At 44.7% G+C, this 27,939-nt stretch overlaps 2 protein-coding genes across 3 annotated transcripts; one reads left to right on the top strand and one right to left on the bottom strand.

Annotated features, from left to right (window-relative positions):
- The first annotated feature begins 138 nt into the window (after positions 1-138).
- On the top strand, positions 139-27,041 carry LOC108095929 (coiled-coil domain-containing protein lobo). Of its 2 annotated transcripts, XM_017197265.1 has the most exons (9): positions 139-626; positions 686-814; positions 24,395-24,754; positions 24,826-25,540; positions 25,679-25,860; positions 25,917-26,132; positions 26,197-26,418; positions 26,477-26,671; positions 26,723-27,041. In XM_017197265.1, the coding sequence occupies exons 1-9, from the start codon at positions 210-212 to the stop codon at positions 26,978-26,980; spliced, it is 2,694 nt and encodes an 897-aa protein (XP_017052754.1). In that variant the 5' UTR covers positions 139-209; the 3' UTR covers positions 26,981-27,041. The 2 variants fall into 2 exon arrangements, with proteins under 2 accessions (XP_017052754.1, XP_017052755.1); XM_017197266.1 differs by lacking the exons at positions 139-626; positions 686-814 and adding an exon at positions 24,155-24,207.
- Positions 1,926-10,557, bottom strand: LOC108095930 (protein distal antenna). The gene is given in 5 exon segments (XM_017197267.2): positions 1,926-2,488; positions 2,491-2,650; positions 2,653-3,222; positions 3,225-4,855; positions 9,611-10,557. Coding segments are annotated over 4 exon segments (2,412 nt in total). The 5' UTR covers positions 4,803-4,855; positions 9,611-10,557; the 3' UTR covers positions 1,926-2,384.
- Positions 27,042-27,939: the final 898 nt, after the last annotated feature.

Here is a 27,939-nt window from a genome sequence, read left to right as displayed (position 1 = left end):
TTTTGTATTAATATCTCTAATCTGAAATTTAAAATTATCCGTGTTTTGTGTTTAATAACATTTTCACCAACCAATTACACCAACAACCTTTTGATTTCTGTCACATCTGCTCATGTTGAAACATATATTTTGAATAAACACCGTAGTTATAGAAACGTAGTTTTTGTTTATTATTGTAAATAGCCGGAAAACCGGGTAACGCCGCCAAAATGCCGAAAGTACTGTTTCAGAAGTACAAGAAGGTGGTCAGCAACATCGACCCGACCCGCCATTCGGCAAAGTTCAAGGAAATCGATGAAATGCGGCGCTCGCAAGCCGAAGAATCGGAGTACTTGGCTGAAATGGAGATGGAGAACGAGGAGGAGATGGAAGGCCATAAGACCAGTGAACTGAGTCTGTCCGAGGGAGAACCGGCGCTGAATATCGGAAAGATCGATGTTTCGTTTCCGGAGACAATCGAGGAGTTCGAAAACAGTCCGCAGTGCTATCCGCCATCTTATTACACTTTGTCGCCCAAAGAGCGATTGCTTTTGCTTTATGCCGAGAATTTCCGCAAGCAATTGGTTCTTTCCCACCCAAAAAGACGAGCGATGGTCCTGGCTTTGCCCAACGAATGTAGAGTGCAGGTACGCCACTCGATGTCTTCATTGTTACCCGTAGATGGTTTGACAAATTGTTCTTTCAGAAATTTGTTTGCACCACCATCAGGCCAACGGCGTTTATCTACACGCAGCTCATATCGAGTGTTGAGGAAATTGCTAAGTTTGTCGCCGACTTCATTCAATACGAGCCACTTGAAGATCCAATAAACTTGGTAAGAGATTGATTTCTTTTATGCCAAGATAAAAAAACCTTCGGATCCAAGATCCGAACTTTTGACCAAAATGTGGGTGCTCTCTTTGCATTTTTGTTTATAACTTTGTCAAACCTACCGTCTGACCTACCGCTAGTGGTGGCCTCATCTAACGATCCCTGTCATTCAGCGGCTAATTCTAAGAAAATAATTTTTCAATTTTTTTTTCGACAATTGTCTTAAAAAAAAACTATTTTAGGCTAAAATGTCAATCTTTGGTACATTTCTCAACGAGCTCAGAGTGATTTGACATTCTATATTCCAATTACTGTTTTTTTAGAGGAAGAGTAAGGAATATGATTTTTTGGGCAAAATACTATATACATTTAGTACTCCCTTGTTTTGGTTATAACTTGGCCAAAATTGAACCTACAGCTGAAACACGCACTGTTTTAGTCAACTTATAACCTCATCTGACGACTTCTGCCACTTTCCGGCTGATGTGAAAAATAAATTTTTTGTCTTATTTCAATTTTTTGTAAGGGGTACCATCACATTCTTTTTTCAAAAATAGAACAAAAATTTTTTTCTTAACTTGAACGCAAATCTATTTTGAATTCGAATACGAGCTTAACGAGGTATGCCATTCTATTATCTGACCATTATTTTCAATGTTATAGACAAAATACTTTTTTTTTACAGGAAAAATAAGGAACTGGATACGCATTTAGTATTCCTTGTTTTGGTACCATTTTACCATAACATTTATTTTTTTAAATCGAAAAAAATAATTTTCTAGGCTTAGGTGCCAATCGATTTCAAATTCGAGTACGAGTTGAACGACGTCTGACATTTCATATTCTGACCATTATTTTTCATATTTGAAACCAAAAACCTATTTTTATGAAGAAGATTGCCGCTTGTATTTTGTTCTCCTCTTTTCTTCTTAAAACATAATATTATCTTCCACACATCCTGATTAATATTTGCAGCCGAAATTTCTTTGGATTCCCCTGAAAATTTTCCGCAATAAAGAACAAAAACGTCGACGATTCTAAGAGTTTCATAAAAATTATCTAATTATTTTTATTGAACATGTATTTAAAATTACATTTAAATTTGTAAATGTCTTTATTTAAATATCGCATTAATTCCGAATTAAGAAAATTCTTTTGAGCACATTCCATAGTTATCGATATACGAAATTTAAAAACGTTTGATATCAAATGCATGTTACTTACTCGCGCCAACACACCTCGCAGTTCGAAAAGGTTGTTTCGTAACAAAAAATAAAGGCTATAACATTTTTATCTAGAATGCATTTCGGGTGAGATGTGTGGTGGCGACACAAAACCAATTGCTCCTTTCCGTTTCAAATGAGTTAAGTAATAGCTATAGAATAGGGATTCTCGATATATACACTTTGACCGTACGATTAGTTAATACAATACAATGGAATTGAAAGAGACCGAAAGGTATGCTCGATAGGATTCACAGCTAGGAGATAAATTCAGTGTGGATTTGTCCGGATATCCGGTTGTCCAGTTGTCCAGTTATCCGGTTGTCCGGTTGTATTGGTTATCCGGGTTGTCTAGCTGCTGGAGCTCAGTTCGTCGAACTGCTGGTACTCGCCAGTGATTTGGCAGTCGTCCGGATCGTCGTCGAGGTCGCAATGTACAAATTCGTAGGGGGGAAGAACAGGGAGCTGAGCAGAGTGGCCGACGATCGGTAGACGGCCGGCGCGTATGTGTGTGGCCCCTGGCAGGATCCTCCTCCTCCTCCGTCGGAACATCCTGCTGCGATGAGGGATTCCCCAGATTCTCCTCCAGATTCTCCTGACTCTCCAGATTCCCCGGCTGATCCGTTTCTGTATCCGTGGCTGGCTCCGTGGGCGCCAACTTTGGCTTTTCCTATTTGCGACGGCGACTCTTGCCCCGCCCACTGCCCTCCTCCTCGGCATTGTCCTCCGCATTCTCCGGATCCGTTGTCGGGATCTTCGGGCAGGACTTCTCCATCGGCGGCGTCTCGTTGCCCGACTTGATGGCGGCCAGCAGGAAGCGGAGTTGCATCAGCTGCACCGCCGTCACGCGGGGATTGCTGCAGTTTTCCAGCCACTGCAGGAACTTCTCGCCATGCCGGATGGCCTCGATGTCCTCGTCGGCGGTGCAGTCCAGATACTTGGCCTTCTCCTCCTCGTCCGTCTTGTTCGAGTTGTTGTTGTTGTTGTTATTGCTGGCACTCACGTCGTTGTTGTTGGTGTGGGGATTGGAGGTGTCCTGGAAGCTGCCCTCGGATTCGGAGCCCGTTTCCGGTTGCATTCCTCCCATCTTGAAGAGCATGTTGTCCAGGATGTTCTTGCATTCACTGCTTGCCTTTGGGGTTTCTGCTCCCTTGACCTTGGTTCTCGGCTCGGGACTTCTGCTGCCGCGGGGGAACGCTCAACGGGACTCTGGGAGGGGGTCATCACCTTGCCGGCGGCAGAGAGATCCTCCGGCTTGCCTGATCCTTCTCTTTCCCCCTCTCCCTCTCCCTCGCCATCGAGATCGGGTTCCGTGGCCTCGTCGTTCTCGGGATTCTGTTCGTTGGAGGAGAGACTTCGCACCGACGGGGTTTCAGTCTCCTTGGTGAGATGCGAGTACAGGATGTTCGAGGGATCGCTTAGAGATGCTCCACCCGCACCACCTCCTCCTACCCCTCCTCCTCCTCCCTCAATATTTGCAGCTGCCACCTGCTGTTGCATGGAGTTCGCTTGCAGGGCAGCTAGAGTAGCAGCATTGGGATTCAAGGTGTGCAAACTGGCACCAAATGCCTTACACCAGTTGTACCACGCCGCGTTCTTCTCATCCAAACTTCCGGAGGGCGTGGAGGAGGGGGTGAGGGGGGCGGAGGGAATGGGCGGGGTCTGGGCATGCTGACTCATGTGCTGCGGCGTGGAGGATCGGATCGGCGGACTGGTCACGCCCATGGGAATCGTGGGCGGATACAGGGGATTCAGACCCAACATGGTTTGCTGCGACTTCAGCCAGTAGAGCAGCGGATCCTCTGCCAGATTGGAGAGGGTCATGGGGCCACCCAGCTGGGAGGGAGCGATCGAGGGACTCGGACTCTTGATCTCGCCGCCCTTCGCCTCGTTCTTGATGCTCAGATTAAGGCTGCCCGCCTGACCACCCTGTTCGCCCGGCTTCTGTTTGGCCCAGTTCTTCACGGACAGTCCCTGCGATCCCCGGTCGCCACTGTCGCTCCGCGGACTCTGGATCTGCAGAGGCGTCTGGCCACCCGGCTTCTGGTTCCTCAGACTCACAGCGCCGCCCGGCGGGAAGCTGCTCAGACCCGACATGGCCGCCAGGCCGGGATTCAGCTGGGCCAGCAGGTTGAGGTTGGTGGTCAGCTCGCTGAAGCTGATCGCCAGCGGGGATTGCGAGATGCCCGTGAGACCCGACAGGTGGGTCAGACTGGAGAGCGGACTGATGGCGTTCAGGGAGGGATCTGCCGCGGCGGCCTGTCTGTTGATGTCCGCCCCAAAGACCTTGGCCTTCACCCCGCCATTGAAGGCGGCATAATCCACGGGCATGCCATTGTATCCCAGTTCAGCGAGGTTCTTGTTTGTACTGTAGTCCAAGCCATTCAGCGGCGATCGCTTGAAGGCCAGCTCGTCGAACTTGAGTTTGTTGGAGAAGTTCAGGGGCAGGGCGGCCTCCAAGCGCTGTCGCTTCTCCGGGGGACCCAGCATCCCGCCCGATCCTCCAGTGCCAACACCTCCTCCTCCTCCATCCAGTTTATCTGCCAGGGAGTCGGCGCACAGGCTGTCCCCGCTGGACTGGCGGGACATGAAGCGCAGCTTGTCCTCGTTCTTGCACCAGCCGCGCAGCGTGGACTCCGGCACCCCGATATCCCTTGCGACGGAGGCCTTTGACTCCCCATCGTGGATCCGCTGGATGGCGTGGATCTTGTCGCGGGGCGTCAGGCTCCGCAGCGGCCGCTTGCCCTTGGTGCCCATGCGGATGTTCATGTGGGGGTAGCTGGAAATATCCAACTTGAGGCCGTTGTCGAACAGCTTGGCGTCTGAAAGAAAGAAAAGGGGAGAGAAGAAGGGGGAGAGGTTCTTAATTAATTACCGTGACACACTGGGCATATCGCATACTGCATATCGAGTATCGCACGGCGGACCGGTGCGTTTCCATTCGCCAGCGCAGAAGCACATAGCGGTATATATGTGCTCGGCCGAGTGGCGAATGCGCGTCCATGTACTTTCGACAGGGGGTGGAAGGGGGGTGGAAAGGGGGCCACGTTCATTTCAGGGGTGGTGGGTGCTCGTTCGCACGGGGCTCCAATAAAATCGCCGCGCGCTTTAAAGTTTTACAGACAAGTCGCGGTGTAAATAAACCGCACAACCAGGCGTATGCGCTATATTGCGTATACGTGTAGGTGGACCACTGTTACTGTATACATTCATATATATCTACATATTTATATATATATAGATATGTACTCGCACAGGATGACAAAATCTCTCTCGACGCTCTGCAGGCAAATGAGCTGCGTCACGCCCCTAGCCTCTTTTTCGCTCGGCGCACGAAGGATGCCAAATTTGCCAAAGGACACTCTATCTATGTGTTGGTGTTAGTATGACTGGCTATGTGTGTGTGTGTATACGGGGAGACAATGGAATATGCTAATTGGTGCGTTGCCTTCGCGCCGCGACGCGCCTGCTCGAAAATGCAGCGCGCAACGCGAGCTACGAATAAGCAAGAAGCAAGAAGAGGCAACAGGAAGAACAAGAAGAACAAGAACAAGCCATTCGTCGTCGCCCGGCCCGAATGCCGAAAGCTGAAAGCCGAGTGCGAGTCCGCAAATTTATAACTTGTTTACCTGTTTCGGGCCACTTGGCTTGCTTTCGCTGCAGCGCAGCACAGAACATCCCCCAACTGGCGAGGAATGGCCGTGGATCCATGCCAATGCCAAAATCGAAGGCATCGCAAGCACGCCTGTTGCGCCTTCCCAGACTTTCCGCTGCTCCTTTTCGCCAGCTCTAAAGTGTGGCAGCAGCAAAAGTGGCAGCAGCAGCAGCAAAAGTGGCAGCAGCAGCAGCAGCAGGTGCAGCAGCGTCTTTTGGGCCAGCATCTTGCTGGGATGGCCGGGCCAAAAGGAGCCAACTCAGGCCTGAAACCTGAGCGAGCCACAATATGCTCCGCCTCCATCTCTCCACGAAAAGCGGGGCATGCAAAAGAGCTCGCCCCATGGTGCAATTTTAAAATGAAAAACACGTTTTGCGCATGACTGACACATGATTTCTTTCCTTCCCTGCGTATATATGTAAACCACTCGCATATACAAGGGGGTGTATGTGTGTGTGTGAATTCGCAGAGAGAATTAGTGGAGGAAGAGCACTGCGAGAGAGTTAAGAGAGCCGAGAGGCAAACTGGTGGAGTCTTTCGTTTGGCCATCCATCGCAATGCTGTTTACAAAACCTTCATCGCATCTTGGCCGACTTCGCAGCCACTTGGAATGGAGTTTACACGTTGCCAGTGGATTAAATGGGTTCCCCTGAATCACTCGACTTATCTGCTTGAGTAAGGTGCCTAAACACACACGATCATGATTTACAATAGACAGTTGGCAAAGCGCCAAAAAGCTAAGAACTACATCAATGCACCAAATGATCTATTTTCCTGAAATCATTTACTAAGGGTTTAAAACACTCTAGTATTGCTATATTCTGTTTCAGCTTGTGTAATTATTTATCTGGTTGTCACTTAAGTTGCTTCGGATGTTTTAAAGATATTTTTGAAAACTGCAAGATTTTTTGTAATTTTACAAAGCCTTCAATTAAGTTCAGGATTGTTAATGGGAAAGATTTGACAATTTAATTAACAAATGAAGGCGACTTTCTACCTTTGTCTGCATTTTATTTCACTACAATATGTGTATCAAAATAATCATTTGATTTGTCCTATAACTGCATTAAGTGCATTGTCCAAGCTATAATGCTTATAACCTTAAGCCTTTCACTAATATAAAACTACTGTTTAAATATCTATTTAATTAACCCATAAACAAGTAAATGTTGGAAATGCAAAGCATATTAGCCCAATTACGATGCGCTCATGTGTAATAGAATGATTAGCTCCATTCATGGGGCCTACGAATATTTACGCATCTGACACCTGGCTGGACAAGCGGTTTAATGCATACTTATCCCGGGGGTTTCCCCACTCGAAAGCAGCCCATTACCGCCCACTGACACGCTGGGATGCTGCTCATAACCAATAGAGCAGCAAATAACTGTGTCGACGGTGGTGCATGTGATGCCCACCTAAGCACCACCCACCCACCGACCGAACAGGACTCACAGGATATACAGGTCCTGCCTGCCGACCTGCACCCAAACACATATCGAATAAAACTTTTACAGCTGTATAAAAATTACAAGGTCCTTGGCCATTCAGCAATCGGATGGGGCAGAAGGAAAAGAATTTTTACTTTCGCTTTCGACCAAAGTCCGTCCGTCCGTCTGTCCGTTCGTCCTTGTCCTGGCCGGCTCGCCATTAAACTTTTCACGAACCGAACTGGGACAGTGAGAAGTGTGTAAAAAATCTAGTAACAACAGAAAAAGATGAAAGAAATAAATATAAAAGAATTACACCAAGTTTGTCAGTGTGTGTGTGTGTTTGTGGTGGTGGGGGGTTTCTGTCTGTGTCTGGTGTTGCTGCTGTGCACACATCTACACACACACTAACACACACCTAGCAGTTCCAGGACATATGTATGCCGGAATGGCCATACTCGTCTGTATATCTGTAATGGCCAACCGTCTGGCCATTTGACTTGGTTTGTGTGTGTGAGTGTGTTTTTGCCACTCTGTATGTGTGTGTGTGTGAGTGTGTGGGCTAAGAGCTTCTGATTTTCCTATATACAATTATAATTTTATTGTATTTACTATTTTTTCGTTCCTTTGGCTTCGTATTGAACTCGCTCACAGACACACAGGGGCAATGCATGTGGCAAGGACACCGATGAGGGTCCAGGGGGGGCGGGGCAGGAAAGTCTGGCGAATGGAGGTCAACGACTGAAACTAGTACTAATATGTGCAAGCGTTTGATAGCTCCATTCGTTTGTGCTAATGCAAAAAGAAATAAAACACAAAAAGAGGCAACAAATAAAAATAAGAATTCCGTAGATAAAAGAAAAAGTTGCTTTGGTCTGAACCCAATTGTGTCTGTTTGTGTGTGTGTGTGTCTGTTGGTGTGACTGTCTGGGACGATTCTCACACCGTTTATAGTTATGTGTGTGTGTGTGTAAACACACATGTGTCTGCTGTAATTTTGGACCTGTTGGAACCAATGATCTATGTGGCTTTAAGCACTATTGCACCTTTTTATTGTGTGTTTGTTTATGATTAGCTCGATTAATGTGCTTCTGAGTTATGGGAGGTAAGCGAATGCGAGTATTACCGTTTGGCTATTCGTTATGTGGATGGGAGATAGCATCAAATCGACTTAAAGCATAATCTGCGATTGCGCTTACTTATATCATTTGTTACGGACTTGTTGAAAGCCTGCTCTGCTAAATACTCGGACTTAATTTATTTTTGTCCGCTTAGAGCCTCTTGTTTTGATATTCAAAGTGGTTTATCCCATTACAAGTTTAATGTTTATAGAAAAGTGAATTTTGAGTTGTTACGCTTAAGTATATATATAACCTATAACTTCTTTCAGATAGGTCATCTTCTATGTTTTTAAAGTTATCTGTGATATGCTTCTTAAATCTTATCGTTTATTGACTAAGTTTAAACAATTTACGGAATTTACGGATAAAATATCTTTCGAATGGTAAACTTTAGTGTATTAATATACAATACTGCAATTAGTAATGCTTCAAAGGTGATTTAATTTATATGATATTTTGATATGATATGATATTAATTAATATTACCTATGAAAGTTAAGTAGTTAAAATATTTAACCTAAGGACCTTAACCCCTACAAAAAAAGATGCTTTTATAATTTCAGACAGACAAAAATTTCATATTTCACTGCATACATTCAGGCGATTGTTAAGGACATGGTGATATTTATTGAATTACGCTCTTAAAGTTTAAAACAGAATTGTGCTTCACGACTAAACTGTTAATAGTTTTTTAAGTTAGGATGTAAGCTGAATTGTTTAATCCAGGAAATAACGTGCAAAAACTAGAGAACTCCTATCCCACTATTAATTAAATGAATGTATTGCATATCTCAGGGGGCTTCTTTGGTTTGAGTTTTCCCGTATATCAACAATCTGTTTATGATAATGATAAAATGATTTTTTGATCATGAACGTAAAAAAGTAACTTATTTGATCATTATAGACTAAATTGTTCTAAGAAAATTTGTATTTACTTAATCTTTTTAATTTTTAAGAAACCAAATTTGACGCAAATTGATTATATATTCTTAGCATGAAATAATTTTTTATTAAACACATTATTCTGTACCTTAATACATTTTTTTATTAAAAAAAAAGGAAAAATGTTCAAGATGGTAAGTTGTAATAAAACGAAACACTTTATATTTCTTTTTCGAAGATTATATCCTCAGCTTTACTAATTTCGATTTATCTAGAACATAAAAACTTTCTTATTAAAAAAAAACTTTAGTGATTGCTATTTTTGACTTGAAGGCATTCGATAAATAGAGCGCCCTTTTTGTAAACACACATAGAATCGCCAATTAATTCTTGAGACATGTAAACACTAATTAAAACCATTACATGAAAGACATGGGCACAGGAACGCGTTTATAACTGTTTCATTCACTAATCAAGACAGATACTAACCTTTTAAGTAAACTTCCGGGAAAAATATGATCTGGGCCTTCCAGTGAAGGCGGGAGAAGTTCGGTTTTAGCCAAATGAGCTCTGATAACACAGCTATTTAGTATTGTTTTTGGTCGACCAGCGATATTAAAAACACTTAATAATTTTCACATTGATTTCAGTTAATGTTATTGTTCATATTTTGGTTGTAAGTTCTCGTTCAAAACACAATCGAACACTTTCTTGCGATGCGATTATTTGCCGCTGTGGCGTGCGAATTTTAGCGGCAGGCGGAAGGACATGCGGTGCGGTGCGACCTCTCTCTCGCGCTCGTCGAAGGATATTGCGATATTGTGCGGCTGGAACGCAGCGTCGCTGTGACGTCGATGTGCGAACCTGAGCGGCTAGCGTGCGGCGACAAACTACCGCGGCGGACTTGGGTGAATTTTGATTTTAGCGCGGCGAATTTCCGCACGGCGACGACTTCGGCGGCGGCGACGTCACGGGAAATTTAAAGTCGCACGTCCACGAAATGCGGCGTTTCGTTCTCACTCACACACTGGCACACACACTCACGTCCACTGGCGATTTTGTACGGTGGTGGTTGTGTGCGCTGGTCAGTCCGTCTTCGTAGTTGTAGTTGTCGTTTTATGTTTCTTTTACGTGGCCGTAGGTGTGCGTGATTCGCTCTCTCTCCCTCTCTCTCGCTGTCTTTCTCTCGGCTCGACTCGCGCTCTCTCTTTCACTCCTACTCTCTGTTGCGAAATTCGCGGCCTTTTTCGGTGACAGCCAAATGTACAATGATTAATAACGGCCAAGACGGCGGCGAAGAAGTCCTCTCGCTTTGGCTTCCCCGTTCGCATTGCTTTTCGGCCTCTTCGCAATTTCGCATTTTGGCATTTTGGCCGGCCCAACCACAGGCCAGTGTCCACTCACACGCACACACACCCAAGCACTCACTCACACGTACAGGGATACAGGACACTGGACACGCGTATGTAGTTGTGTGCAACGAAGACGACGCAATACTCGTGCTAGGCTTTTTGCGATTGAGAGACGCACATCCTTTTCGGCCTCCTTTCTTGCGCCCACGTGTGTGTGTGTGCACGGAGAGAAAAACAGTACTAAGAAGTCAGTTTATAAACGAACGAACGCTTCTAAAGGAATCAAAGTTTAGCAAGAGTACATATTCTTTTTAAAAATTCGTTTTGATATTTTATACACATTTAATACAACAAATTTAAAGAACGCTAAAAAAATATCGATTAACAACGCATTGTAAATAAGGTTTTGCATAAAATTTAACATTTATGTAGATTTTAAATTACTTTTAAGATTTCTAGATTTTTTTCAGTGTAGCAGTTTGTCGTAACCTCAGGAGGCATTTGCTTGCGTTTAGCTAAACTATATTCTCCTTCCCTAAATGCCAGAGAACTAGCAAAATAAGGATCTACGAGGAGTACGTGAAAACCTAGATGAAATCCTTGTCTAATTTTCGCAGCAGGGGAGTCCGATTTTATCGCCACTGATAATTCTGTTAGTTTTCCCGCTGTCATGTGCTGCAGTTGTTGCTGTTTTTATTGTGGCCAGTTTTTCTCGCTTTGTTTTGATACATGCCTTCATCACAGATTATGTGGCCTCGCCTCTCTTTCGCGCCCATTTGCAGAGAGTCCTGCGAGCCAAAGAGCCGCATCCTTAAGAGCGAAAGAGAGAGCGTGGACAGCTGAGCAGCTTTCGTGTTCGGCTTTTTGCCGCCCGAATGGAACTTTGAGGGCGGGAGGGGGAGAATCCAAGGGGAGACGCCCCCTTTGAGCCCCCCTTTTCAAAAACAAGGCGAATCCATTCCCCAGAGCGGCTTTCTTCTCTCTTTTCTTCGCTCTTTTCGCTGGAGCGTGACCAAAGATCGCTGGAAGAACCGGAATTCTCGAACGGGCTCTCGATCGGAAGAGTAAACATTATAGTTAAAGATATAGTGGTGGTTTTTAATCGACTTCTTCGCTTCATGCAAATTTCTGTGGTTTGCAAACGTCAGTTGGCAAGATAATTAAGCGCAAATCGTCAACTGCAGTGAAAATATGCAAATTAAGTAATTGAGAATATATCGAACAACCATTAAATTTAAATTACCTTTTGCACAACCGATTCATTTAACTTCATTGGGTATTTATTATTTAATGGGTATGCCAAATTTTTTATATAAATTAAATGCAAATTAATTGTAGTTGAGAATTCTACATAAAGATTTCACGAAAGAAAACTGAATAAGAAGATGTTTGATTGGAACCCCAAATTTTCAAAGAACAGCTGTCACTTGAATATTGTTTAAAAGTTAGCTTATCAAATTAGCAATTAAAATTCAGAGTTATTATAGCTCATATCAAGAGGTGTCTTCATCTGCAATCAATATGCCAGTTATCATATACAGCCAAGACGTGAAATGAATTCTGAGTGGCGTTCAGTGGACAAATGGGAGAGTTTAAAATCCTGCCAAGTATTTGCACCATCGTGGGATATCCCGGAGATTACGATCTTATATAATGTGTACACGCATAGGCATTTGAGGTCGTAGACTTTGTAGTTGCTATGCAAAACATTTGCGCAGGGCACACACACCAGCGAGCACTATACACATCCTTATTGTATAGTATCTGGCCAAAAGGAGGCGGCCACTGACCATAATAACAACAACGGCAACGAAAAAGACAGCAGCAGTGTCGCCAGAGCTGCTGCCTTTCGGGAAATCGCTAAGAAAGGTTTTTGAATCCATGTCCGAAACGCACACTAACACACACACACACACATAGAGTGGAAGGCCCAGAAATACATATAAGTAGAGGCGTATACACAACAAGGAGCAACAATAACGCAGGACTACGGAATACGGACTACAGATGGCCGGCATGGGGCCGCATTGGCAAGAAACATATCCTTGCCACTAAAAAGCCAAGCAGCCTGCCCGGGTCGCTTCATTTCGTCACAAACACACATGCAAACCGGACACACACATACACACGGACGTACACACTGAAGCAATTTGGCAACACGCTACCCACACAGACGCACATTCTTCTTAGCATCCGCAGGCACATCAGCATCTTTAGCGTAAATTTTGCTGCTGCGAAAATTTAGAGTTGTTGCTTTATGCCAATGTGCGTGCTGGTGTGTGTGTGTCAGTGTGTGTTTTTGGGTATATATACTTCAGATTTTCATCGGCCAACCTAAAACCCCCCGCCCCACTCATTTCTTCCTCCTTCGTATTTTGCGGAACCCAACCCGTCCAACCCAACGATTGTCCATTGTCCATTGTGTCCACCAAGGCAACATTTTCCATTTTCGTTCGTCCTCTCTTTGGCCGCCGGACTTTCTCTCATATCTGCAGCTCCTTGCCAGCCGCCTTCGTCCGCCCATTCACCCAACCACCCGTCCACCCACTTGCCACCCCCTCAGATGGTCAGAACCCCCTTTTTCTGCGAGTGTGTGCGATTGTGTGTGTGTGTGTGCGGGTGTGTGCGAGAAGCCTTAATGTCGCTGCTTGTGTGTGTACAATTACGAATTCGTCGTCCTCGACTAAACTCAATTCACTTTCTCCCCGACTCTGGCCAGCCCGCGTCGTTGTCACCGTCGTCCTGCGATGTCCTTTCACCCCTCCTGTATTTTCGTTCCCCCTCACCCCTCCTCGGCCGCCACTCAACCCCTCATGTCACACCTCTGGATGGCGAAGGAAATTTTCGCGTGAATTGAAAGATGAAGGCGCTTTGGGCTGGACGCTGGTCACCCCCGATTGTTGGTTATATGTACACGCAAGGGTCCTTGTTTATGCCAACGTCCCTGTCTGTGTGTGTGTGAGTGCGCTGGTGCGTGTGTGTGTGTGCGTACATATGCTAGAAGACGTGTGCGCTTGATTTTCAGCACCCACCTAACCAACCGCCCATCGGAGCAGGGAATCTGCATCCTATCCTCGCACATTGTCTTTGTATAACTGTTCCTAAAACAAAATTTTCATTTTGCCTTCGAAAAGATAAATGTGTGTACACGAGCAAGAGTTTTCCATGTGGTTCTCGGCTCGTGTTGGTGTGCGTGTACTCTCGGATCTGCTCCGAATATATCCCTAGATGCGTACTTGTTTGCACCTTGCCTTCGAGTCGATTTGGCGTTTCCCTCTATCAATCAACTCATCGATCATTTATTTTGATTTCGATCAGTTTCAGTTTGCGTTCTTGTTTTTAATTCGATATCAGATTGAATCGAAATTGACATTGATGGTTACCTAAGATAAGAAAAATTGATTTCACCTGGATTCGACAAAAGAATTAAAAGCCAAAATTCCTTTTTTACTAAAGGGTTCGCTTTTGTCACATAATAACCTGAAATATAATTAAAAAGATAGTACTCTCGATCTAAGATGCATAAAACACTTTTCTATTTGAAACATAATTCTGAAAAAAAATATATTATAATTCAAAAAGTTAATATATTTTAAACATACAAGTTTTTTAATTTCTTTGATATTGACGTTAATGTTGAGTGATTTTTCCTGACATTCAAATATAGCCACTTTTCCTAGCATTAATCAAATTTCCAAGCTGCATTCCCAATGCGAGACTATTTTACTTGAATAGAATCCCTGGATGAGTTTCCCTTACAATCCACCTGATTTCACCTGATTGCAGATGTGTTTCCGATGGTCGGGCAGGGCATCATCGCTTTGGAGACGGCCTAATCCGTTGTCCGCAATCCTGCTGACCTGGGCGGTCCTGCAAGATTCAGGATGCGTACTTGCAGTCGCAGTCTGCAGTTCTTTGGCCCGCTTCTACCTAACACAGCCCAACCGGCCACAGCGCCCTTTCTCCTTAGCCATTATCTGCAGTTTTGTCTAAGCTAAGGCGATTTGAGCAGACAAAACCGCAGCTCTCGCAAGTTGTTTGGACCCAGTTCGTCCTTTCGTCCTGCCCACCCATCCCTCTCCCCTCTCCCTTCTTTCCTTTCCTTCCCTTTCCCTCCGATTCCATTCCATATCCTTGGACTGCGTCGAGGCATCCTATTTTGTGCGATGGCTGTGCTCCTATGTTCCTATGATTTGCATATTCGAGCTCGTAGCTCCTTTGTTTTAATGCGCCTCCACCCCGTTCGTCCTGGCTCCTTTGTCAGCAGCATTTACCTGCGAGTGTGTGCGTGTGTGTGTGTATCGGTGTGCGAGTGTGTGTGACACTGGTCTTTGGCCAGGATGTCGCGCAAGAAGAAGGCAAGCGGCCAGGCTGGAATTTGTCCTTCCAATCTAAGCCAAATGCAGGCCGCTCGCCGATGGTCTCCTTAGTCGCCTTCGCCTCCGACTTTTCCAGCAAGCAGGGAAATTGAAACAATTGAAGAGGTAGCCATGGTCGGAGCAGCAAGGCAGCTTGCCAGTCGGACTGCCTGGACAGCCAGGACATGCTGGACAGCCAGGACATGCTGGACAGCCAGGACAACCAGACGCAGCATTTTCGACCATCAACTACTGGCCACTTACGGACTCGCCTCCACCGCATCACATCGGCAAATGTCCTGCTGCGAGAGCGAAAGAGAGAGAGAGAGAGAATAGAATCCCTCGGCGAGTGCGAGCGAGATGTCCTTTTTGGCCAGAGCTCCAGAGCTCTAGCGACGGCAGACGAATCCTTTTCAAAATTAAACTATATGCAGCAAGTGGAAGAGCAAGGCAAGAAATGCACACACACACACAAACACACACACGCATACACACACATATTAGCGAGTATATCGAAGCATCCTAGGTTGAGTTTTCGTATCCTGGTCCGAGAATCAGTCGAGTGCGAGCCACATGCAAATAACGCAGACACATGCACTTTTTCTCGTATCCTTGGTCCGTCCGCATCCGCATCTTATGTATTCGGCAGAGCTTTGTTAAGATATTCTTTGCACCTAAGATGGACGACGTTAGATACGAGATACGGGCGGCAGCAGCAGCTAGCTAGCCGGGCTTCAAGCTTATGTACAGGTTCAATCAGTTGCTAATTGCTATAGGTCCGAGAACATCTGCCCCACACCGCTCCGCCGGCCACTATTTGTTTATGCTCATATGCCAGGATATACTATATAAATGGGCGCCAACACACACGCACACACACATGCATATGCTTATGCGGCGGAAATATGTAAGTGCAGTGCTGCACTTTCGACGCCAGATGGGTTGCCACCAAAAACCACCAAAACTACAAAAAGAGATGTACTGGGAATATTACTATAACTACAACCGATTCGGGGATTCTTTATAGAACCCAGAATAGCTGATCACTACGGTTGACCTTCTAAAGCCAAGCCCTCGAATTCGATTTCACTTCAACACTCTTGCGAAAATAATCACACAATTTGTTTGGCACAGTTTTTTCCTCCTTTCTTGTCTGCATTCTTTTTTACTTGTTTTAAACAAAAAGGGTTTCACAAGAGCCACAGAAAAAGTTTTCTCTGACTTTTTGCCGTTCTCCTTTGCCTTGTATGTTACAAAAAGTAATTATTTTCATTTTATGTGTCACAGTCTAGCCAGTTTACTTTTCCCCAAATCAATTGCAGGAGAGGATAAGTGGGTGCTTACAAATTATATTTTGTTACAGATCTATCAGTTGTGGTTAGTTTATATGAGAAGAAGAAAGATATAATTTAGTATAAATACCAAAAGTACTACTTATTTTCTCAATATAAATATTTTAACGATTGAAAAGGCATTTATCACCTTTATAACCTTTTCATATGAAAGGGAACTCAAGCGTTCAGAAGCCACAAAATTTTGATTGCACCCGGAAAAATATTTGTCCAGGCACTTGAGGTTCTGAGGAGCGTTTAGAAGGCTGCTGTCAAATGAAGGCGAGGCAAACAAATCAATTCAAAGGTTCCTGCTAACTAGCATTTCCGCACCGCGTATATTCGTTTTCAATCATGTGAACTCACGCCACCACTTCAAATAGGCTTTCTTCTGCGTCTTTTTTCAGACGTGTTCGACATTCCCTGCACTGCAGCATGAAAAGTAAAAGATGGAGAACTTGGGAGGGGAAATACTCAACTAATAGATACCTTAAGTTAAGGTACTTTGTAAATAACAAAGTTTATTAAGTATAATATTATCAGTATAAGTAATTAAACCTCTACAAGTACTAGTACTAATACCTTTAGGAACTTTTTAGTCTGAAAAGCGGACATTCTCTCTATAAAACCGATTAACCCCTAACAACAAGTGCCAAGGGGTATTGACGCCACAATGCGGTTAAATGATGGCGATATGCGCTGACGCTGTAAACTCAAGAGTGATGTCCTTTGCCGTTCCTCACTCGTCGCTAAGAAATACGAGAGCCTGCAAAACGCAAAAGGATGCGACGGCGACGAAAAGCGATAAAACGCGATTTTATGCACGTGTTGAGTGGCTGCCAAAACGGGCTGAAAACCACGACCAATGATTGTGTAAATAGGCCAGAAGTGATTTCTGGATCGAACTAATATTCTAGCATAATTTGTGATAAAAAACAAAGATACTTTACTTTATTGAATCACACTTTTCTGGGGTTTCTTTGTGTGCAATCGTTTGCTTTTATTTTAGTTCATAAAGGAGGAGCACAATGGAAGTTATGTCACGTAAAAAATGCTTACCGAATTAAGATAGGAAAAAATGGAATGGACATTACATTAACCAAGCTCTGGTCAACAGATGTGTAGGGTTGGTCCCCAGACAATATCTGAAATGGAATAGAGGCGTAACTTTCGCGGTGGACTACATATGTCACCAAAGTTCGATGATTGCTCTATACTTCCAACCAATAACTAGGCCAAAACTATTATAGATTCGCTTCCGGAAATTGGAAGAGCCCTTTGATCTTGTAACATTTGCTTTGTCTTCCAGTTAAAGCAAGCTTTCATCCTTATTTTCGATTCGGGAGTGGGGCCACAATTTCGGTGCGAAGTGGGCAGACCATTCCAAGTCGAAACGCGAAACCAAATACCAAATACTCGTACGACTACTGCGCGGTGTTCCTCGGTGTTTCCTCGAGGGATGAAAACGCCGTCGCTTCCGGTTGAGTGCACAGAGTCGCGGAGTCGTTGCAACAACGTTGAATGTAGAATGGCGTGTCGTGTTGCTTGGTCAGTTTTGCAATTGCGAACGCTGTCGTCTTTCGACTTCAATGACAAAAACCAGGACTGGCGGTGTTTTAGCGAAAATCCGAGGGCAGGGTGACGCGAAGTGACGACTTCTGTTGCTGCGACGCATGAATACCCTTGAATACCCACGAATCCAAATGTGAATATAATCGGATGTGTGACAGGGCTTAGGACTAAGCCTACACACAAAAAGCTGATTATTTTTTATGCTTAAAAAATTGATTTTAATGCCTCTGAGTAAAAAAATAATAGCTTTCTGTAATGAATTGTAAATACAAAAAATCAAATATTAATATTGAAAGAACTTACATGCTCAAATGAATGTTGACTTTCTACAAAACTATACAACAGGTTTTCTAACATGGGTTACAATAAGAATTAATTTTGATCAATTACTTAAAAAATATTTAAGAATTAGGTGGCCCAATCGATTTGGCCCTTTGGCGAAATGGCAGCTAAAAAACTAACAATGCGGCAAGATATCTTCCAGATACTCGGCTTTCGCAGTTCCCCGCCGACTATGCGCATATCGATTTCCTTCGGCTCGAGAGCAATTCACTCGAGATCGGGCCAAGTGCCACTGGCGAAAAAAGAGCCCAGCCAAGGGCCCCAAACTCCCCCTTCCCCGCTTCCCCCCTTCGTCCCTCCTTATTGAACGTGGCATTCCCTATATCTCATTTCCCTGCCTCGACGACGGCGACGCTCGCAACCCTTTCACAAAGAAGAAAAGCGTCTCCCTGACGGAAAACTGGCAGCGGGTCTTCACGTCCAGACGCAGGACTTGGCCATATATGGTCAGACAGGCGAGAGCGACCTGATGACGTTGGCTGGTCTCCTCCCTCCCCTCCTTCCCCTCCGAATCCCCTCTAACTACCCTCCAATCTACCTCAGCTTCCCGACCTTCCAGGCCCGCGGCTGCTGTTTACCATGCCATGCTCGGTTTAAGTCGCAGAACATCCGCAACCCTCGCAGCTCCAACCACCTTCGAGCCAACCGACCCACCCAACCCACCTGGCACCACCCACCCATCTTCCAGCATCCAGTTCGCAGCACCCAGCTCCCAGCACCACCCACCGCCAAAGGTGCTCTGGCCATGGCCAACAGCCTTCGTGGCTACAATAAACTAGACGCCAATTTCGCTGTCGCTGACACGGCCATTGCCGCGGACATCGAGCGTCGACCATCTGCACGGAAAACAATAAAAAGGAGTATCTATCTAGGAAGTGCTTAGAAAATTTGGAGATATATCTTAAATGCGACAAATTCATTGTATGAGGACAAGCTAGAAATATAACATTATATAGCAGGAAGGGTTGTATTTTGCTAAACTAAAATACAACTTGTGTAATGATAAGTTAATGCCGAATAAATGGTCAGTTCTAATAACATTCTGAATCAAATTTTTTAAGTATTTTTTTAATAGAGTAGTAGTTGGAGTGTTCTTAGCAAAATCATGCATCTAAGTCCCATTCACTTTCAATTGAAACAGATACTTTACAATTATTTTTCCATCATTTATAGGTTCTTTAATTGGTTAACAATTTTACATATCAAACACTTATAACCAAGATTTTCTTGCTGTGCACCATCTAGCTCCAATCGTCGACCATTGTCGACTGCATGACTCGTCGGCTCCACTTACTCGCCTTGTCCGCGATGGAGTGGCGTATTCCTTTGCTCAAAAGCAGACCAAAACCAAACACACATCTACTTTGTGTCCGAGTCCTCGCATCAGTGTCCGCATCTGTCTGGATTCGCGACCCCCGTCACATCACTCGAGTCCTTTTCATGGCCCCGCGCGACCTCATCCTCATCTCCATCTCCATTGCCATTCTCATCCCAATCCACATCCTCATTTTCCATCCTGCCTCCGTTCTTAGCGACGTCGTCTGTCCGTCGCATTTATCCTCGCTGTGGGCAACGCCATGTGACTTGGATCGAATCTGTGATTGTAAGTTGTGCGCCGTCGTTAGGATGCCGCATTGGCAGTCGGCGGTGGGTGCCACTCCGCCGTATCCTTCCGCATTCCCCCTCCCTTCCCCTCCTTTCCCCGCATCCTCTTCCCCACTTGGCTGGCCTCTGTCCACTCAGTCTGTATCCCAAAGACAACGGCGGAGTTTAAAACCATCATCGCCGTATACACACTCGCCGAACTCAGACAGCGCGATATTGAATAAGAATGCCCCCGAATGTGGCAGGGCTCGAATTTAATACGCCAACGGGCAGCGGGCCATATGTGAAGAGGTATTGATTAGGACGAAAAATTGGGCCTGTCGGGAATAGCCAGTGCTTCAGATATGTCAATCGAATTACATCGAGTACAATAAATGTGTTACATGAGTTTCATTTAAGGGGTTTTCTTTTTCGGGAAAAAGGAAAAGAAAAAGAGAATAAATAATAAATTCTGATTAAATGTTTTAAATTTAAAAAAACGAACTACTGATGCTTAAGGCTTTAAAATATATTATTTATAAATTCTAATGATTGTTCTTTCACACGATGTTTTGGTTTTTAAATAAGTAAAACTAATCCCTTAACTCCTTAAATATTTTATGAAGAAAATCAGGTAAGGAAGCACAGAAGTTATGGGTCATTTTGGCACTTACAAAACTGGGCTAATACAGCGTGGCCCATATTAATAAATCCTGCGTGTAATTCCTGCCGGGATGTGAGTGAAACTATGATGAGATTCCAACTTAAGCCCCCCGCAGCTCAGACCATTATGCTCCTCCAGCTGAAAAGGCAGCGGCTTTGACTGACTGTTTGGGGGGAATCAAATGTCTTAATTTCGCGTGTTTATATCTTAATCTTGGCCGTTTTTAAGAGCGTCTATTGGCCGGGCTTTTATGTGCCCGGGGATTCGGGGTAACGAGGATATGGGGATCCGGGTCGCGGAAGCCGGGCAAATAATAAAACGCCAGCGTGGTGAATGGGGACTCCATAGACATCCACGTACATCCAGGACGCAATATCAGGGAAGACGCGCAAATAGTGAGCGGGTTTCCTTGGCTTTGGGTTTGGGTTTGCCAACATTAGGCGGTGAAATGGGGCCGGAAAGGAGGGAGGAGGAGGGGAGGAGGGGCATTGCGCGTATTATGGCGACACTAGCGACGCCGTGTGTCCTTTTGTCCCCAGGACAATAACACTTCCGTGCAGTACATTATCATAAAGGGGTTAAGTCGCTGATTTTCATCGTGTGTGCTCATTTAAAAACTTACACATGCTGCCGCCGCCGTCCGCAAAAGGCTCGGCTTGGGATTTCCTGGAGGCGCTCTCCCCCCTTTTCCACCCCTCCTTCCCCTTCTCCTCCTCCTCCTCCCCCTTTTCTCAAGACAGGAGCGACCGCAAGGAAATCGCAGGCCGAAGGAATCGCGCTGAATTTCACCGCTTTGTTTCAGCGCTCTTGTGGAAAAGATGGCAGCGGCTCATTATGCATCCCGATAAGCGATGTGCCTCCCCAGCGAGTCCTTCCAGCCCCAGGTTATCCTAACGAAGGGCTGCCAAGAGGGGGAGGGGTTCAAGCAGGGGGATGTGGGTGGTTCATATGTGTGTGGGCCACCTTTTGAGGACATCCCATCGCATCGCAGGAGGAGAAGGAGGCGATGCATTGTGCCGCCGCCTGTCTGCTTGGCTGACAACCCCGTCTTGAGTCCTCCGGTTCCGCATTGTTTTGAGTTGCGACCCGCGAGCATTTCAGCCGCCTCTGCCTTTCGGTTTTTCAGCCTTTCAGCAGGGTGGCAACTGAAAGTGATTCTGTCTCGGCGAACCCTCCTGCTTGCCACCCTTTTTCGCAATTTTTCGCCGCTTTTGGCGCAGTTTTTTTCGCTTTTTTCCTGCACTTCTTTCTTCAGATGGACGTGGTCGTTCTATACCTCGTAATCGTTATGTGGTGGGGTATATTGGATGAAGGGATGTTATTGTTCCGGAAAGATAATTAGCTTTGCTGAAATATAAAGTACTAGTTAAATGGTTTAAGTCATGAGTTTTTAAAAGGTCATATCATTATGATCAATCCAAATAAAGGATTCAACATTTCAGTGATGATTAATGCAAACATTTTAATAGATTGGTAAAAACTTATACAAAACTAAATAAAATATTTATTTAATATATTGTATACCAATTTAAAACTGGTTTTCAGTTGACCATATTTGGAATACTTGCAATTCTGGAATGGTGTTCTTTCGGAAGTAATGTAAGGTAATTTAAGGTATCTAATGGTCGATCCCCGCGAAACTGTCCCTCCAGTTAGTGGCTGTAATTTGAGCTATGTCCCCTGTTCGGGAAACCGGGCGCCCGTTGCACCATTCTCGCTGTGCATTCGTCCCTTTGTTCTCGTCATGTTCGCTCCTCATTGTTGCTACTCCTCGGCGAGGCCCGATCCTAATTTAACACGTTCGAATAACCTTGAAGCGTTTCTTATTACGCGCGACCGCAGTGATAGCGTTCCTCGAGCGCGGGAACTGGCGGTTCGGGCCCACAAAATCCGGGGAATCCAGGGAATCCGGGGAATCCGGGGAACCCGGGTGGGGAGGAGTTGAACAGAAGTAGAGGAGCTGAGAACTCAATCGAATGCCCAGGTAATGCCGTTTGCATCGAATTCAATTAGACGCCGCTGACTGACTGGTTTGCCGACTAATCGATTCGAACGGGCGAGAGTGTTTGACCTCGAACCTCAAGCCTCTGGAACCTGGAACACTGCGATAACTGATGACTCCGGGCCTCATTGTGATTCTTATGGCTTCACACGGCGATTTTGCATTTTAATGGCCTTCTTCGAAGCGACGGGGCGTACATCGCAGGGTGGAAAGGTGCAGGACCCTCCACACGTCCGCTCTTCCTTCCCAATCCCTTGAATCCTGTTTAGCACCAAGTTGCCGGCGAAGCGAACTCCGCTGCCCGCGAAAATGTGTCATCAACCCTGCCGTTCGATTTTTGGAAAACAACAAATATAATCAATGCATATTCAAAATACTTTCGAAAATATTCCTGTATTTTATATTTAAGGTATGCATGTAAAACCTTTAGAGGTGTAAAACAAATAAATACAATTTGGTGTGCATTTCACTTGTGTATCTTAGTATATTATTCTGCTTACTGATTTTATTCGCTTGAATTATGAACCTTTGTTCCAGTTTTGCCTGAAAAAATACGTTTATTGCGGGGTTGAAAATTGGTCAGAAAAAGAAACATACATTTCTATTATTACTCGATATTCGAGTAAACCCTTTAATTTAATGCAAAAACTTCCTAATTTCATATAACATAATAATAATAATAATTTTCATATCAGTTCTGGCTTTTGAGATAGTAGTTCTTATACCTCCAAATCTACTTGAATTTCCGAACTGAAACGCTGTTGCAATCTGCAAGAACATAAATGTCAGCAAGGGAAAAGGCAACACGGCCGAGGGCCCACAATAATTGCCAGCGTTTCCCGCGTTAATGGCCGCTTCGCTACGCTTCACAGTTTCATAGTTTGCGAGTTTCACAGAGTTTCACAGTTGCGGACGCCCAGGCAGAGAATTCCTGGCAACGGCGGGATTGTCTCCTAAGTCTTCGCGGAAGAACAGGGAAGAAGATGAATGGCACGGGGTCACGCAGCCACCTACGGCAGTCGATCTGCAGATGTGCAGGTAAACAATCGGGACAATCTCCGGACAAAGGACGCCCGAGGAGGATTAAATGGGAGTGGGATCGAGGCAGCGATGCCGAGGATGCAATGAAAACAGACCGCTGATTGTTCCGACCTCTGAATGACATCCGCAAATCGAGAGAAAAAACATCAAAACGAGCGGGCATGAGTAAACAAAATACGCTTAATACCCACGTCCAGAAAAACATCCTACTGTTCAGCTAAGAAGTTACAGATCTTTAAGCGATTTCTTTGGAATCTTAAGAATTTATATTTACATGTTGTGTATGTAAAATATCTTCTTAATTTCTATATATTCCTTAGGTTTGGGAATATGTGAGTTTCTTATGAACTCATAACCCTAGAATCTTATTTTAGAATCTTATTTTAGAAACAATTTTAGAATTTTAAGATACCCCCGTAGGCGCGAAATCAAATTTCCCACTGCTCAACAGGTTCGCCTTCCCAAATCACGCTGTTCCTAACTCCTATGCAAAGCGGATATAACTTTTCCAAGGCTGTAAAACATAACCTCCTCGACTTTGACTCCTGCTGTTTTACAGGGCCATATATAAGGGCACATATATATTTTCCTTCGGCAGGTAAAATGTGTTAAAGGTAATCGAAGATTTCCTTTTTGTCTCGTGCTGCGCAATAGATTGTGCCAAATTTCCTGGAAACTGACGTGCTGTTTCCTCAGCCTCGGTTTATATACCTCTACATATGTATATATATGTATATTTATATGCAGCTAATAAACTCTTGTTAAGCAATTGCATATTGGCTTCCAATGTCGTTCATCAGTGGATGATTGCAAATACTTTGAGGGTATTATGTTCCCAAGGTAATGAGAGCAAACTTATTTCTTTAGAAATGGTTTGAAGCTTAATTTAAAATAAACGGTCGATATAGAAAGTATTTAAGGTATAAAGTCAGAAGATTTAAATTAAGATTTGAACTACAAGTTAAATTGAACCTGGAAATTTTTGGTCTAAATATTTTTCTTAAATTTGTTTCCTTATATCCTCTAGCCAACTCGGTTGATTTCTCCGGATACTTTGCTGCGAAGGCGCAAGGGCAACTCCTACGAAATGGCCACTCTCCTGGTCAGCATGCTGATTGGAGCGGGCCACCCGGCACTGGTGGTATCCGGAGTTGCCCGGGAGGAGATCATCCTGAACGACCAACTGGCCATTCCCTATCCCTATCCGATCGAAGAGGTGGAGGTGGTGGAAGAAAAGCCACAGGTCGAGGAGTCGGGACAGAAGTATAAGCTGCGCGGATTACCCGATTTGGCGAGTCACCTCGAAGAGGACATGGCCGAGGTTCACCGGCAGAAGGCCGAGGAGGAAAAGCGGATTCAGGACGAAATTATCCGGAAGCAAATGGAGGTGAGCGTAGACATGCACTTGCACATTTGAGACGGGGATTAAGATGGGTTTTTTCCAAATCCAAATCCAAGGAACTCGAGCTGCTGGCCGTGGATCGTTATCACTACAGACGCTGTCACGCATGGGTGGTGATCATAAACAATGCTCCTTGGAGCGTGAAGCCGAAGACTACCTACGTGGACGTCAACGGGGATGTGGTTGAGGCTCCTCCCACTGCCATTTTCATTGAACCCTCGACGGGATTCATCTGCGAAACGGGTTGCAAGCAGTACATCCTGATCGACAGCGTCTGGAATGACTACAACTACTATGTGAACAAGCAGAAGTACCAGAGGGTCGGCGATCTGCGATGGGATCTGAGGGACACCGGCGACTGGGAGCACATGTTGCCGGGGGAACCCCCCGAAATGAGGGTCTACAAAGTGGCCTCCGATGAGAACATCAACGAGGAGGATCGCGACATCAGCGAGGAGAAGCACTTGGACTGCATCTCATCCTGGGTGGAGAGACTCCACATCGGATTGGCCGACTTTGAGCAGCGGTTTCCCAGCTCCGAAAAGAAAATCCAATATAAAGGAGCCATTCACGAGAGGTTTTCTCCATATTCCCAGCGGGATGGAAAGGTCATGCAGCTGACAGTTTTCAACAACGACGAGTGCACAATCCCCAAAGTTCGATACGAGTACTTCGAGAATCGCTCCGACCTCATGCTCCATGTGAAGTACACATATGCCACCGATCAGTATGAAGAGATATTCGCCAAGGGTCGCAATGATAGTTTGAAATGTGGGTATAACTTCAATTAACTTCTTCACACTAAGAGAGATAACAAAGATAGCATTATTATACATTTAATATTATTCCTATTTTGAATCCAGAAAGAGTTTGGGGAATATCTAAACGAATATTTTACATTTCCTTTAGCCATTGAATATTTCTCGGACCCTTCACAACAGCGAAAGGTGTATTTCTATTCAAATTCAAGAATAGATTCCCTGGAACTAATGATTGTTGAGCCGGACTCCTTGGTGCTCCACTACAAAGATCGAGGGGACAAGTGTTGGTACAAGGAATTCGAATTCACTAAAGCTGGAAACGTACTCAAAGTATATTTAATATCTTAATATATTTAAATTTTCTCCTACTTTGATAATCATAACAGAAAGTGACTGAGAAGTTTCACAAAGCCGGTGCAGATGATGTGGGCACGAGTGATATTGCAATCCGCACATTCCTCTTCCAGCAGAATAAAATAGTTCTCAAGTTCCATTATACATTCGGAGCACTCACTGCAACTACAGTGGAATTCACAAAGCCACCGAAACCGGATTATGGCAAGGAGCTCGTGTATGATGAGAAACTAACTAAAATATACAAGGTAAACAAGGGGGATAATTTCAATTTGCATTCGTTATACACCTGAGATGTTAAATCCCCCGCAGGCAAATCCCCTAGATCCCATTCGCACTAATCTCGAATTGTACAGATTGCTGCGCGATCAACTTCAGTACGAGGATCAGCTGAGGAAGAACTTTGAGAAGATCTTCGAGGACATCAACAACATCTTCGACTTGCGCAAGTCGGAGAAAGCTGAACCCAAGCTCAAGTTTAGCATCTTTGATCCACTTCGCAATGGAGCAGCCAGAGCAATCAGAATGAGACAGGTAAACTTTCCATTCAATTTTAATTAATTCAATCTGATTTATAAATAATTCAACTTAGTTTGAAGAGGAAGAGGAACTCAAGAAGGAAATAGCCAGTAAGCCTGCTGACTTCTTGGCTCCCTATTTGGTGCCATATAAAGACCAGGAGGAATTAACAGCCGAACAATCTCAATATGCCTATAATGCCTGTCTGAATGATCTGAAATCTAGATTTGTCAGCCTGCTAAATAACTTGCAACGCCACTACGAGGATGTAAGTGTAAAGTTATTGATTAATTATAAATACTTATATCATTTTTATTAGCTTACCTCCGAGTCGAAGTCCTTGAACCGGTTTCTTAACAAATTCGAAAATCAGTTCGACAACTACGACTACAAGCGTTTGGTTCAGCAATCGAAAAATCTGGAACTCAATAAGCGAATGGTTCAGCAGAGATTGACCTTAACCCACGAGGAGTCCCAAAAGAAGTACGAAATAGTTAAGAACTCCTTGCTCAAGGACACGCGGCTTAATTTGAAAAAGGAAGATGTGGGAAGGAGAGCATCGGAGTCATCGAAATAATGAGTTGAACTGTATTTAAGTTTATAGAGTAAACAAGAAATAAACGGGTTAAAAACTTAAATGGTAGAATGTTTTATTTTTATTGTAGTAATTGAAAGTATTATATACTTTAAGCCACAATAAAAGTGCCTTTACCAACGAAGAAGTCATTACCAGATATTGATTATTTGATGTGAAATATAATTGCAATTAGCCGCTTATAAATAAGCGTTTGCGAAACAACTAAATTGATTTATGGGCAGATTATTTGCTAGTTACCAATCGATCAAACTGACTCCTTGGTTTTCTCGGTCATTCAAAGAAAAGGCGAACTGTCGACTTTCTGATTAAATCAGAGTCAAAGGTCGGCCTTTAAGATGCAGATAGTGGATTTCTGAGAGTTTCCTTCCCCGGTGGCTGTCGGCTGGTGGATTCTAAAATGCGAATGTCGATTTCATGGCCTAGAATCATTGCCGCCGCGCGAACAACGTCGCTAAGGGCATCTGGGTGGATTGAGTGGTTTGGGTGCTTTTTCTGCCTGCTTTTTTGGGTGGCTTTGGAGGTGGTGGTGCTGGCGGTGGTGGTGTGGCGACTGCGACTGCGACGACGACGGCGACGGCGAGGAAAATTCGTTTCAAAAAGTGACCGTTTGAAAATTGGACAAAGTGGCTGATGCTGCTGCCGTGTTCGGACGGACCCGCGCCCAAGGCACACAAGCCGTACAGCCGAAGAGCCGTGGTTGGAGGCAACAAACACACACACACACACACACACATGCAGAGAAGTATCCTGGAAAACATACACACACTTACCCACGAATGTCTGAGCTGGGCGGCTGTCCATTTAGCGCGATACCCACACCCTTAAAAGCGCTCACACAATCGTTCACGACCCACGCATACACACATGGAAACTCATATGATGTCCGTGACCCCCGCCCCTCGTCCTGCGTCCTGCGACCTCCGCCCACCGCCCATCGC

This window comes from Drosophila ficusphila, unplaced genomic scaffold (assembly GCF_018152265.1).
Source record: "Drosophila ficusphila isolate 14025-0441.05 unplaced genomic scaffold, ASM1815226v1 contig_791, whole genome shotgun sequence".
NCBI lineage: Eukaryota > Metazoa > Arthropoda > Insecta > Diptera > Drosophilidae > Drosophila > Drosophila ficusphila.
This window is presented reverse-complemented; position numbering and strand designations above follow the sequence as displayed.

Excerpts from the sequence above, each read along its gene's own strand:
- LOC108095929 (XM_017197265.1), top strand. The coding sequence starts at position 210 with ATGCCGAAAGTACTGTTTCAGAAGTACAAGAAGGTGGTCAGCAACATC. Across the intron at positions 627-685 it reads CCAACGAATGTAGAGTGCAG|AAATTTGTTTGCACCACCAT; the intron begins GTACGCCACTCG and ends TTGTTCTTTCAG. Across the intron at positions 815-24,394 it reads TTGAAGATCCAATAAACTTG|CCAACTCGGTTGATTTCTCC; the intron begins GTAAGAGATTGA and ends TATATCCTCTAG.